We start from the raw sequence: 17,505 nt of genomic DNA on the forward strand, positions 1-17,505 counted from the left end.
GCCAGTTCGGAATCAGAAGCCACAGAAGGTGCCTTCCAAATCTTTAAAATATTATATAACAAAAAAATATTTTATTTTTATTTATATTTTATAAAATATTTAAATATTTTATCCGCTGTCAAAAAATATTTTGGAGGGAAGGTGATTATCTTCCCTCCAAAATATCTTTTGACAGCGGCCGCCAGTAACTTCCGCTTCTCGATAGGTGGTGGTTTTTAAAAAATTTTGCCCCTATAGAAAAGTTCTGGTTCCGGCCGCCAATTAAAAGACGGAATCTACTGAACGCGCCATCCAAATCAACTTGCCTCCAAAATATCTTCTGATGGCGACCGCAAGTAGCTTCCGCCTATCAATTGGTGGCGGCCTCCAAAACATTCTGCTTTCAAAAAAACTCTTTGCCGCCAATTGGGAGGCGGAAAGAGGTGGAAGGTAGAACATTTTTTGGGACGCGGAAACCATGGGCGATCCCATGGTTTCCGCGTCCCAAAAAAGTACTCCTTTCGGCAAAATGCTACTTTGCCGCCACACAGTGGAAAATAAAGGTTGTGTTTCGGACCAAAAATCGATAACTTTTTTGTTATTGAAAATAGAGATTTGAAATTTTGCACAAATGTAAAGTAGTATGACGCTTCTAATGAAATACTTTTTATAAGAATTTTTTGTAATACAAAATTAAAAATAAAAAAATCAAAATCAAAAACTTCAAAATTGGCATTTTTTTAATTTACACTTTAACACAATGCTTTACAAATGTATGAAAATACCTTAAAATTATTAGAAACGACAAAAAATACATAAAATGCTTACCTACTAATTATTGAAATATTTAAAACAGTTTCTAAATAACAATTTTTAAATAGTTGTTTTTATGAAATAATGTATAGGTATATTAAAGGTACTATTTCATAACTATATAGGGACTTTCAGTTCTTGAAACCAGTTCGTTGACTTTCAAAAGCTGCAGAGTGTCTTCATCAAGTTCTTGCACATTTTTTTAATACGGTTTTCTAATGCTAGCGATGTACAGATCGGAAGTGTACAGAAGAGTTTGAAATATATCCTCATTTGTAACTGATCGAGAACATTTTCAGGCATTATGAAGGCGAAAGTTTTTATAATCCTTATTACGGGATTCTTGCGCATCTTCTTAAAGTTGACAGATAGGAAGTACTGCAAAATGCTTTATGATATTTTCCTTGTGAAGTAAGATTTTGTGTACTGAAGATGACATATAGTACCATCCATAATTGGTCACATAGATTCGGGCAGTTTCTACAGCATAACTACCAAAACTTTCAGCATTTATCATAACACCTGAGGAGAGAGCTTACAGAATTATGTAAAATCGCTTAATCAAATTTTCATCCACTCCAGTGATTTCATCAGAGCAGCTTGCATTGTAAAAAAATCTTCTAGCAGTATTACCATCGTTGGTATTACCACTTACTTGTCTTGGTTTGTCGATGATCAACCCTAGCTCCTCACGAAAACGTTTCTGCACCAAGATCTTCTTCTCTTGCTTTAGCCGTTTCTTTTCTTCACTTGTGGCTGACCATGTTCGGAAAGAAATGTTGTAAGAAATATGTAATATCATTTTCATACAACGAATCTAGGCATGTAATGTAGACAATCCATATTGATAAGAATTTTCATTTTCAGGCCTCGAAGCCACTTTGGTCAAATCGTTTATTTGCCGTGGAGTAGCTCCACATATTGTACATGTAGTCCCAGAAGGCATATAAGTTAATGCCATAGCCACTTTTCCATCTATCATTGTTAGAAAAATTTCATGTTTTACTTGTACACTTTAACCATTTTTATTAATTATAGATGGCCGCAAAGAGTTTATTTGGCTCTTTATTTCATCTACAATGGCTTTAGTTTTCTCGGGAGTCTCTTTGCAAAATTCCATACATATAGGTCGACAAAAACAGGTGAAGGTGCCGGATTTGCCAAACAACTGCGCCAGTTACTTTATCAATTAGTTTGATAGGCACCAAAGAACTAATAAACAAACTTGCATCAGAAATAAGTTCATATTCTTCTGGAAGTTTCTGCTTGTATTGGCTTTGGCCAGAGGAACCATCACAGCCCCATGTACTATAAAAAAATAAACTGTTGATTTCAATACCGTACACGGAATCTATGGTCAAAATTCTAGCTACAGTGTGATCCAATAAATCTTGCAGTTCCAGAATTTTCGCATATGTGTTCGTAATTTCTATTGCAGAAGATGGTGGATAGCAGGTCTGTTTAGTTTCTTGAATTTTGCAATATGGTGGGAATATGAAACAGTTTCGTTCGTTTTTCACCTTCCTCATGTACAAGTATTGTGCTTTTGTTAAATCTAAATCAATAAACACGCTGAGTGCTTCTTCATCCGTTAGCATATTTTTCTGGCTTGCGTTTTCCATAACTCGATATTAATTTTTTTGTCTTTATTAGCAATCCTTCCACAAGTTTTGCTTCTGCTACTTCTCCTATTGAACGCAACGCCTGAAGATTTGTATTAAAGATTTGCTCAAATCCATATTCCTTAAATAACATGGAATTTTTTCTTTTTTTGCTGGATTTTGACGAGTCTCCATAAGACACGCAGGGTCTTCCACATTTTTCAATAGAAGTAGATGGCGTGGAGTCGGTAACTGCCTCTTCTGAGTTAGGTAAAGATACACAATATTCAGAATCTAACCAATCACTGTTCTTAGATAAAAAAGCTTCCTTTTTCCGTGACGCCTGTATCCATCGTTTATTAAACGACGGAATAATGTGCCTTTGAATATCACTAATGATGAAACACAAGTTGTCCTCAGAAAGTTGATAACTTGTTGACAGTGCCTCAACTGTCCTTCCTCCATCAATATAGGAAAGCAATAATTTACATTTCGAACACTTAAAAGTTGTCATTTTAACAAGTCACAAAAGTAATGTACGTAATACTCAATAGTCAAACGTGTTGGCTTAATTTCCACTGTGAATTTGTTATACTAATATAAATGTTTCAACTCTTTATATATTGGCAGTGTACATTCACCACAAAATGAGTGCAAATATACAAGAACGACATGGTATCAATAAAAAATTGATAATAAGTTAAAAACATATACCAAGCTTTTGTTATAAATGAACAAAGTTTGAAACCACGATAAAAAGCGGTTTTCTGTTTTTTTTACTTTTATCACTTTTTTCTCGATAACTTTCTTATACATGTTTTTAATAAACACCTAGGCTGCAATACTACATTAAATGTAAAGCGTGGGGAAGCGTGGGTAACTGCCAAAAGTCTCAGTGAACTTGAAGAATATTTTTTTTTTTGGATTTATTTTATTGTTCAAATAATTACTCCTAAACTGAACCATATAAGTAAAAATGTGTAATTTTCTTAAAATCTTGATAAGATGAGCTTTTCATAAATATATAATACTTTATATTTATTCCTAGAAAGTTTTATGAAAATTAACTTTTAAAGTGATGAAGCGAACAGGTTTGAATTGAACATCCACAAAATTAATAAACAGTAGGGCTTCAAAACTTTTTGTTTTACATAAAATTATGTGAAATTCCTGCATTATAGTAATGATTGACTATTAAACTATTAAATAAAATTGAAATATAATGACAGTAGCGACATTAGTAAAAAAACATTTATGATATGCTGTTGCTCCACAATTTTCCACTGTGCGCCGGGAGGCATTATCAACTCTTCCACTTGCAATGCGCGCATGCGTTTTACTTATAAATAAATGTAAACATCGACACATTACACATCGCGAAACCTTTTTTTCAAAACGTTTTTTGGAAGTAAGTTAAAGTGATAGTGATTCCTAATGAAGTGTAATGCATCTTGTTAAGAGTTTCAGACTAATTTCTTCCAATCAAAAAGTAATATTTGATTTTTTTGATTGGAAGGTATGTTTCACATGCTACATAGAAGCTGCATACTATGAGTGTTTAAACGTCCGACAATAGGAATTAACTTTCTTTTGGAATTGTCTTTTAACATATTTATCGTTTATTTATCAATCTTTAAATATTAGATTTAGTCCCTAGATGCATTACCATGCATTATTACAATTCAAAATAAATACCATTAACTGCAAAAGGTATATAATGCTAGGCTATTTTTAATGTATTTTGCTGCGATTCACATGTAATGTAGCAAATATATACCTATGCATGAAGTTCATTACTTTATTTCTTTTGGATTTTATTTATTTCACTTTTAAATTGAAGAAATACTTTGGTTACGTTTAGAATCTTTTACTTTTTTCAAGTAATACCATTTTTCTTTTTTTGTTAAAGCTGTTTACACATTTCAAAATAGCAAGTACATAATGACAGGAATTGATTTTGTTTAAGTTTCAAAATAAGAGCTTTCAAAAAGAAAATTTCAAAAGAATCTTAGCTGAATTTTTGATGAATCATTTTTTAGATTTAATAATTCATACAATGATTTATATATTAATCTCAATTTTTATATATTAATAATATGATATTAGTACAATTATTTTGCTAGTATTATCAATACCCAATTTTTTTTGCTTTGTAGATTTTTAAAACTAATGATGATGTCCGATGAATCAATGATTAACATTCTTAAAGAAGAAGTGATGGGTTTAAAAGCTGCATTAAAATATACAGAAGAGAAAAATAAGCTGTTGAAAAAACATTATGAAAAAAGTATGAGCAGCCTGAGTACGAAGTTTGAAGAATTTGAGAAATTATTACTGAGGGAAAAAGAAAGCATTATCAAATTACTACAAGAGAAAGATGAAAAAATAAGTTTTCAAGAGGTCATCATAAAGTCATTGCAGAGTGAGAAAAATTTTGAAGAAATTCATGAAGATGGTACCCAACATAATTTATCTAATCCAATAAAAATCAAGCTAATTCCTCTTACAGCTAATCAAATTTCTTCTTTAAACAGTTCACAGGATGATAATATTGTAACTGTAAAAGTAAATGAACAAATCAATTCACAAATAAATCATCATAAGTCTGATGATTTTAGAAATAGTAGCAATGGTTTAATTGACTCGGGCATAGAAAATCAGAATTTTAGAAATGTTAATTCTTCTCCAGAAGAAACTCAAGAGTGTAACCTTGAACCTGATCATCACCTAAATGTTGCAACAAGTACTGAAAAGTATCTTAATAAGTTTTCCACTCAACTAATTAGTTCCATGTTTCAACTTGTAAATAAAGAAATCTTAAATCAGTCTTTTGAGAAAAAGTTTCAGAATTGCATTTATTCATTTTCTTCTAATCTTGCTTGTTCTTGCATAAAGAGTGCTACCATTGAACTAGGATTGTTATCTAACCAACCAGTCCTTGAAATAGTTGAGCAAAATTTACCTGAATTAAATCAATCAGATCAAAGAAATGAAATACAAGTTCAAACAAATCTTAGCAATCAATTAACAAACCAAATAAGCCATAACAGTGAAATACACTACCAAACTAAAATCTATCCGGAGCTTAGCAATCAATCAGAAAAGAAACTAGACTTTTACCCTAACATACTAAAAACATTAAACCATACCAATCTATTGAAAAATGAAAGCTATGATAAAGACAGTAAACCAGAATTTCATAGCCAAATTGAAAACAATCTAGACCATAGTAATCAAGTAAAAAAACAATCAGACATTGACAGTAAATCACTAAACCAACCAGATTATGAAAGTCAAACTAAACACCAATTAGACCATAATAGTGAAATACAAAACCAACCTTGTCTAAAATCTGAAATGCTAAACCTACCTGATCAAAATGATTCAATCAAAAACCAACTAAACCAATCAGAATATAACAATGAAATCCTAAACCAACTAGACATCACTACAGAAACTCAAAAACAATTTGACCAAGATTCAGAAGTACTAAACCAACCTGATCAAAGCAATATAATGAGAAAACAACTAAACCAATCCACCGAGCCAAACAACAATTATCATATACAAAACCAACCACACCTAATCTCTGATAAACAAATTCAGCCGGATCTCAGCAATTCAATTGAGAACCAGATAAACCAACTGGACCATAGCAAGGAAATACAAAATCAAGTAGATTTTAGCTCTGAAATACAAGACCAAATTATGCATTCTAATTCCATTGATAATCAGCTAAATCAACTAGACCATAGCTATCCAATGAAGAACCTATTAAACAATGGCACTAATATACATAACCAACATGATATCTGTTCTAAAATACTAAACCAGACAGACCATAGCAATTCAATGGAAAACCAGCAGTGTCAACTGGAATATAGTAGTGAAATACAAAACAAAACCGATTGTAACTCTGAAATACTAAACCAGCCAGACCATAGCAATTCAATGGAAAACCAGCAGTGTCAACCAGAATGTAGCAGTGAAGTAGAAAACAAAACAGACCTTAGCTCTGAAATACTAATCCAGCCAGACCATAGCAATTCAATGGAAAACCAGCAGAGTCAACTTGAATGTAGCAGTGAAATACAAAACAAAACTGACCTTAGCTCTGAAATACTAATCCAGCCAGTCCATAGCAATTCAATGGAAAACCAACTGAGTCAACCAGAATGTAGCAGTGAAGTAGAAAACAAAACAGACCTTAGCTCTGAAATACTAATCCAGCCAGTCCATAGCAATTCAATGGAAAACCAGCTGAGTCAACTTGAATGTAGCAGTGAAATACAAAACAAAACTGACCTTAGCTCTGAAATACTAATCCAGCCAGTCCATAGCAATTCAATGGAAAACCAGCAGTGTCAACTGGAATGTAGCAGTGAAATACAAAGCAAAACAGATCATAGCTCTGAAATACTAATCCAGCCAGACCATAGCAATTTAATGGAAAACCAGCTGAATCAACCAGAATGTAGCAGTGAAATGCAAAAGCAACAAGACAAAAGTTTTGAAAAGTTAAATGAATTAGACCATTGTGATGCAGTTAAAAGCATATTAGACCAACCAGACTATAGCAATCAATTACAAAATCAACTTTATTTGAACTCTGAAAGACTAAAACATCCTGATCATAATATTGAAATGATTATGTCAAATATTTCTGAGCACATAAATCCTTATAGCACACTCTCCTCTAGTATTAAAATGTATGATAACCCTACAGAAGACACCTCTACTGATAGTACTAATGACCTTAGAAAGGAAATTGTTCACTTAGTGGAAAATTGTATAAATGTTGTTGAAAATATCTTACCTAAAAAAAGTTGTTAAGACCTTGGGGAAGTTGTGAATATGTTTTCTCCCATTGGTTTGTGTATTGAAACACAAGATAATGTAGATAATAATATGGAGGAATTTGGAAGTTTTTTTGAAAGTAAAAATGCAATCCCAGAGTTTAGTGATTACTCAATGAGCTTAAAGTTGGATTCATGCAGATTAGATCATATGATGAATCTATCAACTACACAAATGATTAAAACTCTTGTTCCTATAGTCAATCGAAAACAACTAGAGTCCTCTTTTATTCAAACAGATAGTTTCCTTGGAAGGTTAGATTTGCATTTAGGAAGTAAAAGGATAGTCCAATAACAAGATTGAAGCTAGCAGATAAAAATTTAAAAAAGTAAAGTTGAATATCAGAGTAACTTTACAAATAAACATTCAGTAATCAACCAGATGAATAACAGTCATTTTGGAGAATAAGATTATGCATCGTTTCTTTATTTATTAACTAGTATTTCCTCAAATCATTTCTATGACTGTCATTTTTTTAATGAAATTTTTTACAGGCAAAAACTTTTTAATGAATTTTTGAACCTTTATGACTTTTATCAGAATCATTTTTAAAAATTGATTTTCTTAATGTAACTTATTTAGCTAGATTAAAATTTTACTGAATAATTTTTTTTTTCTGCTACTTTTATATTTGTAACTTATTCTCTATCATGAAGTTCATCCCTCATTCTTCTTTCATCAAATTCATCCCTTGTTCTTCTTTCACCAAATTCATCCCTCATTCTTATAATCAGGCTAATTATTAAATAAAAAACTGTTTCCTTAATTTCACTAAAGATTTTTTTAGTTTTTTTTGTTTGTTTGTTTTTGTTATTTACAGTAGATTTGGTTGGGATCGCTAACAGATTATAAAAGTTTTATTTGTCAATATAGAATGCTAAATTACCATGTAGAAACAAAAGGCCCACAGATTTAATGCTTTTTACTACGAGTGTCACATTCATATGATTAAAGTTAGATATAAATGTAACCACTGATATCACAATGTGACAATGTTTAACAAAATATTTGTTGTTTATTAATTTTCTCTGCTAATTCCAAAAATGTAAAAAAACTTTTTGTATCATCCACCGTTTCAAAGTTAAAACGTTTTCAGCACCTAACGGCAACTGAGCACCCATTCATTGTCGGTGCTTTAAAACATTTCATGGGATGTTGTTAGTGTGCTTCTCTCGCAGTCCGCGGCTTGGATTATGAAAGAAAAGTATTGGTTTGCAAGACATAATACGTGTATTGTAGACTGAAGATACGTCATTAATAGTTACTTTAAATACAAAGTTTTCCTTTTCCGAGTCGTTAAATCTTTCATAAAACTTATAAAAAACTTTTTGCATGCCTGTTATCAAGTATGTATTTAAAGTTTGCACTCTAGACCAAAATATTTTGTTTTAAAACATCTTAAGCTACTCCAAATGCGCATTTAACACGCATTATATACGTAGTTGTGCCGATTAAGTTTTGTTCTTCTCATAAAGACTACTAGAGGATATCGAAATCCTCCTGATATGTGTATGAATATTACGTTGACAAAAAGCAGCTATTACATAAAATCGTAAAAAGTATCGTGAAAAATATTTTGGAATGACCATCTGTGATCAGGACAAACCATAGGCCTCGTGATATGTGGAACCTGCCGAACTACTCTTGCAGGATGGTTACGAGGTAAAAAAAAAGGCATTGCCTTTTGCCGTTCCCATGGAGAGAACAGAAGAACCATCACGATGACTGTTACTATGTATTTTTTTTTTAATGAAGTTTTGAACGCTATTGTTATCTATGACTATGTTGAAGTTGCTACATGTTATTTTTTCGTTCTTTTACGAAGGAAGATGCAATGAATATTTCATCTCCAGAGTCAGCAAGTTACAGTAGCGAAGACATGGAGAAAGCTTTTGTACCAATAACGACTTTTCAGCCTCACTTTCCAAATCTAAGTGAGCGAGATGATTTAATCAGAGATTTAGGTCTTACTAAGTCAGGAGCTCAACTTCTCTCATCAAGGCTGATGAAATAGAATCTATAAGACGAAGACTGCAGGACATTAGTGTATCGGAAATAATATAAAGAATTTGAATTTTACAATGACTTGTGTAATGATTTATGTTTTTGTAAAGATGTGACTGGTTTGTTTACTTCTCTTAGGCTTGAGCGTGATCTGCACAATGACAACTGTTCATAAATAACTCAATACGGAGTCTCAAAGCAGTGTTGTTCCACAATGGAAATAAATACCCGTCTTTGCCTCTCGTACACTTGATACAGAAGAAAGAAGTTTATAATAATGTCAAAGAACTTCTTGAGAAAACTAGTTATTCTAAATTCAAATGAGATGTTTGCGGTGATTTTAAGATGCTTGGCTTGCAAGTGGGATACTTAAAGTATTCATGTTTCCTTTACTTGTGGGACAGCAGGGCTTATGATGATCATTACAAGAAATTTCATTAGCCCCCACGAGTGAAACTACAGCCAGGATTATTCAATGTTCTTAAGCAGTCTTTAGTAGATTCCTATAAAGTCTTATTACCCCCACTTCATATCAAACTAGGATTGCTAAAAGGATTGGCTTCTTGTAAAAGCCTTAGATTTTGGAGGAGAAGTTTTACAAGAAATTCGTCTCATATTTCCAAAGCAATCTAAGGTAAAGATCAAAGGTAGCATATTCATTAGACTCCAAGTAAAAGCAATGTTGAAGTCAAAGAAACTCGAAAGAGCGATGACAAAAGTTGAAAAAGAAGCTCGGTGTACATTTCGTGATGTAGTTCGTGGATTCTTAAGAAATAGCAAGGACTCTAACTACAAACAACTGATTGCAAACCTTATTGAAACGTTCATGAAACCTGGTTATCGCATATCTATAAAGATTCACATGTTGCATTCACATTTAGATTTCTTCCCCCAAAACATGGGCGATATCAGTGAGAACATTGTGAGAGGACATTGCAAGAATGGTAAGTAGATATCAAGGACGATACTGCTTTGAAGGGAGATTATATATGGTCTCTAGTAAGAAAAGATGAAATATGCACATAAGAAAATCTCGATCACCAAAGCACTTCTAATCTTGAGGAAAGGGTTTATAGTAAGGAACTGCATTGTTCCTTTTTGTTTTCACTAATATTGTACTTCTTAAATACCTTTCAATATTTGAAAAAGTGCTATATGCAATGTAATTATCCTTATAATATCAGAATAGATTGATATAACATACTGACTAAATAGAGAAAATTTGCGCTTATATCAAGAAAATATGAAATTAAACACAATTAAAAAACTATCAATGTTACGTCAAAAAGAATTGATTTTCGAATTCAGTGGCAAAAAATACAAAAATAAACATTGAAAAATCTAAGTGGGCAAACCTCGGTTACATTGTGTATTAAACTTGATTATAGAAATATTTCTGAATTTCGCTTATAACCCAACTTTTGGGTGCCTGCAAGAATAAATCTAGGGGAGAAAGGGAAGGAGAGTAGGTGGAGTAAGGGAAAGCAAAATAAAAACATGCCTTCCTTAATTTTCCATAAAAGTTTTTTTGTTTTTACGGAAGGCTAAATTCCACCAATCGAAACTTTCCAGAAAAAACTTCCTGCATCACATTTTCTTAGAAATTTTTTTTTTTTTTTGCAAAATATGGTATATATAGATATATAAAGGTCATTTGCGTTTTATCATTTTTTGTTTCTCGTTTCGCCGTTTCACCAAAAACTTATTTTCTAACATGTTCTAATTAGTTAAATTCAAATAGTTAAAAATTTAGTTTTTCACTAAATTTTCAAAACGGTTGCAAAGCAACAAATTCAAAAACATTTTCAGGCACTTGTCGCACAGCAGCTAATTCAAAAACCATTTACATGACTTCAAGCGATCGAATATTTTGATGACAGATCTAATTCAGCCTGCGATATGGCGCTGTACCTATGCAACATTTAGCAACTGAACTGTGTTATAAACAACTTCATTCACAAAATGAATGAAAGTAATTGTCATCCGGGTTAAGCATTGAGGATTTTTTTCTCCTGCCTTCATCAAAAACGCTTCCACATGAAAGATATTAAAGCGTTGCGCCTCATTATACTAAATAATGGAGAAAACAAATCAATTCTTTTCATGTAGAATTTAACGTTTGTATAAATACATTCTCTGAATCAGTAGCTCCAACATAAAATGAAGTTAAAATGTTTATTGAATAGACGGCAAGTATTTCTCTGAGTTTTCAAATCGTTCAAACAAACGGCGTCAGCACCTGTGTATAAGGCCAGCCATTAAAGGAAATTCAGCAAATTAACGTTTGCCAAAGTTATTTTGAGTTCCATGATGTCGTATACTTGATTAGACTTTTTGATACTGTCAGCTGCGGAAAGGTGTTTTTTGGGCAACATTGATCTTTGTTGGTTAAAAAAAGCAGATCTTAACAAAGAAGAGACGAGTTTGCATTAAATAAACCATTCATTATCATTTGTGAGTATACTTTTGTTCATTATTCGTGTCATGCTTTCAATTCAATAACAATGACGTCATGTTTTCACAAGACAAAACAATAAAAACACTTTAACGATAAAATGAGACGACTACATGCGATTGATTTTTAAATCAGCTACGACGCTGGATGTAGGGAGAAAGGATTACAGTAAAATTTTTCGTTTATTATGGCAACTTAACTTCAGTTATCTTTGTATTAACTTTTAAACTAACAATAGCGCAAGTCAATGACGTCAATAAATCCACGAAACGTAATTTTTTTTATCTGTCATTTAAACAACTAAAAAACAAAAATTGCTGCTCAAACCTGCTGTATTTAATTTTGTTAAATGCTTTATGTAGTACGGTCCTACCGTCCCCCTCCCTTTATTTATTTTAATTTTCTAGACGGTTGTGTATACGAACAGTACGATTTTAGGCGAGGTACATTTTACGCAGAATTCCTACGCACAATTCATACTTCTTGAACAATAAATAAAACTGCTTGTTTATTACATGGAAAACTTACTAAATTTTTATCATCTGAATAGGAGGATCTTTTGGATAACGTAAAAGATATAGAGGGATTTTTAGCTTATGTCTAGCGAAGACTAATGATCAATATTTAATAATAAGAAAAAATAAAGTAAATTCTGAAGTTGACGAGATTCTTCTAACTGGAGTTTTACATTATGTGAATATTAATATTACTTTGCTTAAACTTTCAACTCTCTTTAAAATGCTCAACCAAATATATACAAGACTAAAGTCCCAGGATATTTCCTGCTAATGCACGTTATAACATTAATTGATCACTTACTGTAAGAGGTTCGCACAAAATTTTTTTGGCAAAGGCTTCCTATCCTTTTGCAACTTTATTTATTACACCCCTTGATCAAAAAAACCACTAGAATTCAGGGATTGTAACGCTCTCGTACCCTTCTTTCTCTCGTCCTTCATCGTAACATCGTTGCCTCGCTTGTTTCATTTTCTGGGAGTGAAACAAATAGTTCGTCGTCCACAGCTTGTTCTACCATATTGGCTTCTATTTGTCTCAAGAATCGTATTTTGTCAACACATTCTGCCGTTTATTCCAAGTAAATATTCCGATCTCGTACTGAGTTTCGTATCAATTTTCAGGGAGCTTTACCCATACTTTATCCCTATTTCACACTTGGGCTGGGTCAATTCACTAACAAGCCGTACACTCTTAACACACCTGCCGCAGATTCATATGGTTTGTTGACTATTTTCAACTAACTTCAGAACACTCGTGTTAATGCTTCTGCTAAGTTTAATTCCGAAGCCACAAGTTTAATACCCACCTTAAGTCCATATTTATCAACAAACTTTGTTATGATCTAAGTCATCTCCTAATCAACATCTTGTTAGAGGCTTTTGATCGCAGTTGGAATTTTTCAGTAACTGAATCGGAAACCTAATAGAAAACTGACTTTAAATCAGTACAAAAATAAAGGGTGTTTATTTTCCATGAAAGTATCTTGTTTCGTCCTTTTATCACGGCGTCTACTTTCAACATTGACATGTGTCGTGTCATCTTTTCTCAAACAGTAGGCATCTTCAATAACATTGCCACTAACTTCATTAAGTGCTACTAGCACCTTTGTGCTAGTTTGCCAATAATTGTGAATGCTTCTACGAAAGTGTTAAGTTCCCTGAAGTCCAATACGGGTTGCACAACAATCTTGCATTGTTGTCGCTGCCCACTAACGGTTTCTACACTAACTTCTTTATCATAATGCAGCAGGTGCATAAAAAATCAATCAACACATCTTAGAGATTTCCATTGATGCACATGCGTATTTTGGGTAACGTTAATATTGACCGTTTAAGTAAAATAAATTTACAAAATAATTATACAATCATGAAATCATACTCACCAAAAATAATTACTTTTAAAAAAACGCAAAATGATAAGAATAATCCCGTAAATTAGTTTGACGTGCATATCCATATTCATACAAATACATTAGAGAACTTCTGGAACAGACAAACTGATGTGAATCAGTTCAAAAAAACTTCTGTTCAATTTTCGCTAATGCCATTAATGTTTTGAGACCAACGAGCAGGATAGTGCAATCAACCATACTGCAAGGGACACCCTGACTTTTTGCAGGGAGAATTTCCATAATTTCGTTCTTAATGAAGAATGGCCAGCTAAATCTCCAGACATTATTCCTATGACTTTTTTGTAAAGGGCTGGTTGGAGCAGCTCGTGTGTTTCAAAAAATATCTATCGGTAAGCCAAAAAGAAATTCTTTCCTTAACTTTAAAATAGGTTGATAACGACTGGGTTCTCAGATAAGTCTAAAACAAAAAAAGTTCTCATAAAACTAATTTACAGCTAGCGCAACATTAGCTAAAACAGAAACCTTACTAACAAAATCTTTATCGTCAGCTTTAGGCAAAACAACTTTTAATAGAATTCATCGTTTTTTTAGCAAACACATTTGAGTTGCCATCAAAATATTCGGCAAATATTAAAGAAAAGAACACTTACTTTCGTAGGACAATTTTTACCTTTTAACTGAGCTAAACAGCACTTATCTAAAAAAGCGTTCTTAAAAAAAAACAACAAAAAACAAAAAAACAAAAAAAAAAAAAGATTTCATGAAGCTTAGAACAAAAGACGAAACTCTTATGATTGCATAGCAAAAAAAACAAACAAATAAAATCAAAAACGTTCACGTTGATCAAGTTTTGTTATTTTTCTTTCCTAAAAACTCGAAAATCTCGCTGCCCATATCAATTAGATTTCTTAGGGCTTTATAAGGCTCATTTAGTCAAAAATGGCTGAATCGAGACTTTTTTTATTGAATGCAAAAAATTTACTTACATTTTTATATAATTTTACACAACTTTATATAACTTTATATAATTGATTATACAAGCGATTTCAAACCGTCTCAATTATGATGCAAAAACAAGGAAATTTGTTTTCATATGAATTTGAGACAAGAAACGGAGAATGGTTTGTGCATCAATTAGGATCAACTCGGAGTGATCCATTATGAGCTACTCGAGCCTAACTAAAGCATCACTAGGAATAGTGGATGCAATTGAGCCCCCAATATGTCAAAAGATATGGCAAAGTGTTGTCACAGCACGGTAACGCTCGGCTGCATGTTGAAAAAGAGTTCAAGGACACTTTAGAGGTGCTTTTACTGGATATCCTAACCAAACTGGCGTATTCACCAAATAATGTTCCTTGTGACTTGTTCGGGTCAATTATGCGTGGCCTAGCCAAGCATAATTGACCCGAACTTTGGATCGCCTTAAAAGACAATTTTTTTCAACGCAGAGTCCGTATGCTATCTGAAAGATGGGAAAAATTGTAGCTGATGATGAATAATACTTTGAATAAAATGCATTATGTCAAATCTTCTGAATAAAGTTTCAAAGTAACAAAAGAAAACCTCAAAACTTATTTAAGCCCCCAATATTTCAGCGAATAACAGTCAGAGCCTGAATATTTATATTACGGAATTTGAAAAAACAAACTCGAAGCGTATGTCAAATAAATAAATTTTCAAATAATATATTATACATATTTAAATTTTTGTTAGGTTTTCAAAATAGTCATTTAGATGTGTAATTTTGAGTATAGTGAATAATTATGAGAAGCTGATGTTATAATACTTCTGCCGTCTTATTTTAGATTGTAAACAACAAAAACTCCTGTGTATGAAATGAATAGTCTGTTACTCAACAACTAACTGATGCCTTTCAAGCTTCTAAAAATGTTCGTGCCATTCTTCTATTGTCCTCTCCTTAGACATCTTTTTATAAACTTTCTTTCGTTGCCTTTTATTACAAACATCAAACAGAATAATGTCAAGCTTCCTTTTTAAATGATTTTTTGGTGAAGCAGAACGCATGTAAGTAGAAGTATTAGATGGAGCAAACCCAAACTCTTTAAACCCAAATAATGAATCATTTAAGTTTCTGCATGCGTTTGAAAACGATGGCATCAAGTGACCGGATGGTGTTGCAGATTGATTGTGATTTTTTTTATTTACATCCTGTGAAACCAACATCATTTCGTCAGTTAAGCAGTTTGAGATTTGGTTTATCTGCATTTCAGTAACCTGATTAGAGGAATCCTGGGAACTATCTTCAACTATCTCTGTTTCCGAATCAGCATCGTAACCAACACTATAATCTTGTTCAAAACCAAGTTTCTTCAATTTAAATGATTTTCTGAAACACGACCATTTCTCTTGATTAATCTCTTCAATGCAGTATTTGTAGTGCGAGTCCGTGCGTAAGTGATACTTTAAGGGCATGTTTTGTTTAGTAATTGTTTAAAGGAGACGGTCTACACTATAAAACAAATCTAAGATAATTTTACCACCATTTCATTTTTCATTTAATTCAAAATTTCATATTGGTTCCAGAAAATCTGTAACCAAAAATAATTCTAATTAATAAAAAAAATCAATTAAACCACAAAAAAAAAAAAAAAGACATTTACTAATAACTTTACAAATAAAAAAATCGCCCCATAAAGTTTTTTTAAAAAAGTAAATAAAATAATTTAACAAAATACTACAAGGGCAATTTTATTCGTTAAATCAGTTAAAATTAAGCTAAAAATGGATTAGGAATAATGATAAATTAAAAAGTAATAAAAATTCGAAGTAAGAAACCTGGAGGCTTGAGAAATTAAGGAGAACTTACCATTCATACATTTTTGTAACTTGATCAATCTACTTATTTAGGTCTGGTATTAATAATTTAAAATAAATCTTCGATCTGGGAATTCTTTTAACTACTGTGACGCATCTCGCAAACCAATTGCCATATAGAAAAGAAACGTGCAAATTAGTTATTCTCATTAAAACAGTTCTAATCCGATGAATGACGCTCGAAGCGGTATTTTGATAGCTGTGACACAACCTTTACCGCTATAACAATGTTGTATTGTGATTTTATTGACCTATTTCTGTGTGAGTACTTAAAACAAATTTTTTTTTTATTCGGGAGGTAAAATATTTTAGAAAACAATATATAACCATACATCTTGAATTATAGATAAAAGTTATTTTGCTCATGGATGGAAACTACTTTTAAAAGATCTTTTAGTTTAAGGATTAACGCTTCTCTATGTGTTTGCAACAGTCTTCTTTTTTTTTTTTTTTTTTTCTTTTTATGGTAATTACTTTTATTGTTTTTAGTTGTATTTTCTGTGTTCGTTTTAGAATTGAGAAATTACAATTAGTGTAGGCCATTCTCGTGAGATTTATGACTGTATGACAAGTTTGACAAATATATCAACTTTGTTAAAATAGAACGTTAAAATTTTAATTGCATTAACGTCGGTACACTGCGTAAATTTTTCAATAAAAAAAACTAAAGAAAAAAAAGAAAGAGAAAGAGAAAAGAGAAAAGAGAAAAGAGAAAAAATAATATACAACAATATAGATTAATTAGATAGCAATAGTTACTTAGCCAATCTCTCCAAGAACTCTGCATTGACCAATGATATATTAAAAATAACTAGATGTCTAACTTCCGCGTATTTTTTGAAGCAAAAATCGGCCATTATGGAGGGCAAATTTAACAAATCAAAAGCTTCGTATTTGTTTTGTTTTGATAAATAGCGTAAAGATTTTGCCCCCCCATAATGGCCGATTTTTGCTTCACTTTTTCTTATGCCGATTTACGGCAGTTAGACATCTAGTTATTCTTAATATATCATTGGCATTGACAAACTCAAACATGCCTGCACCTGCGCTGTAAATGCGTCATCCGCACCAAAAGTTCAAATCATTCA

The 17,505-nt window shown here is 32.0% G+C and overlaps 2 protein-coding genes across 2 annotated transcripts; one reads left to right on the plus strand and one right to left on the minus strand.

Moving 5' to 3' along the window:
* The first annotated feature begins 3,750 nt into the window (after nucleotides 1-3,750).
* LOC149883337 (uncharacterized) lies at nucleotides 3,751-7,856 on the plus strand. Its single transcript, XM_090100803.1, has 2 exons — nucleotides 3,751-3,801; nucleotides 4,550-7,856. The coding sequence occupies exon 2, from the start codon at nucleotides 4,563-4,565 to the stop codon at nucleotides 7,224-7,226; it is 2,664 nt and encodes an 887-aa protein (XP_089956929.1). The 5' UTR covers nucleotides 3,751-3,801; nucleotides 4,550-4,562; the 3' UTR covers nucleotides 7,227-7,856.
* Nucleotides 7,857-15,244: 7,388 nt separating this feature from the next.
* On the minus strand, nucleotides 15,245-16,560 carry LOC145181661 (uncharacterized). The gene is made up of 2 exons (XM_080056800.2): nucleotides 16,410-16,560; nucleotides 15,245-16,052 (listed from the first exon to the last, which is right to left on the minus strand). Exon 2 carries the CDS (start codon nucleotides 16,013-16,015, stop codon nucleotides 15,464-15,466), a length of 552 nt encoding a protein of 183 aa, XP_079912926.2. The 5' UTR covers nucleotides 16,016-16,052; nucleotides 16,410-16,560; the 3' UTR covers nucleotides 15,245-15,463.
* Nucleotides 16,561-17,505: the final 945 nt, after the last annotated feature.

The sequence above is a fragment of the Hydra viridissima genome, unplaced genomic scaffold (assembly GCF_058129835.1).
Source record: "Hydra viridissima isolate aposymbiotic clone 2 unplaced genomic scaffold, HvirCarnegie_v1 scaffold_10, whole genome shotgun sequence".
NCBI classification, from domain to species: Eukaryota; Metazoa; Cnidaria; class Hydrozoa; order Anthoathecata; family Hydridae; genus Hydra; species Hydra viridissima.

Coding starts and splice junctions, on each gene's coding strand:
- LOC149883337 (XM_090100803.1), top strand. CDS start 4,563: ATGATGATGTCCGATGAATCAATGATTAACATTCTTAAAGAAGAAGTG.
- LOC145181661 (XM_080056800.2), bottom strand. CDS start 16,015: ATGCCCTTAAAGTATCACTTACGCACGGACTCGCACTACAAATACTGC.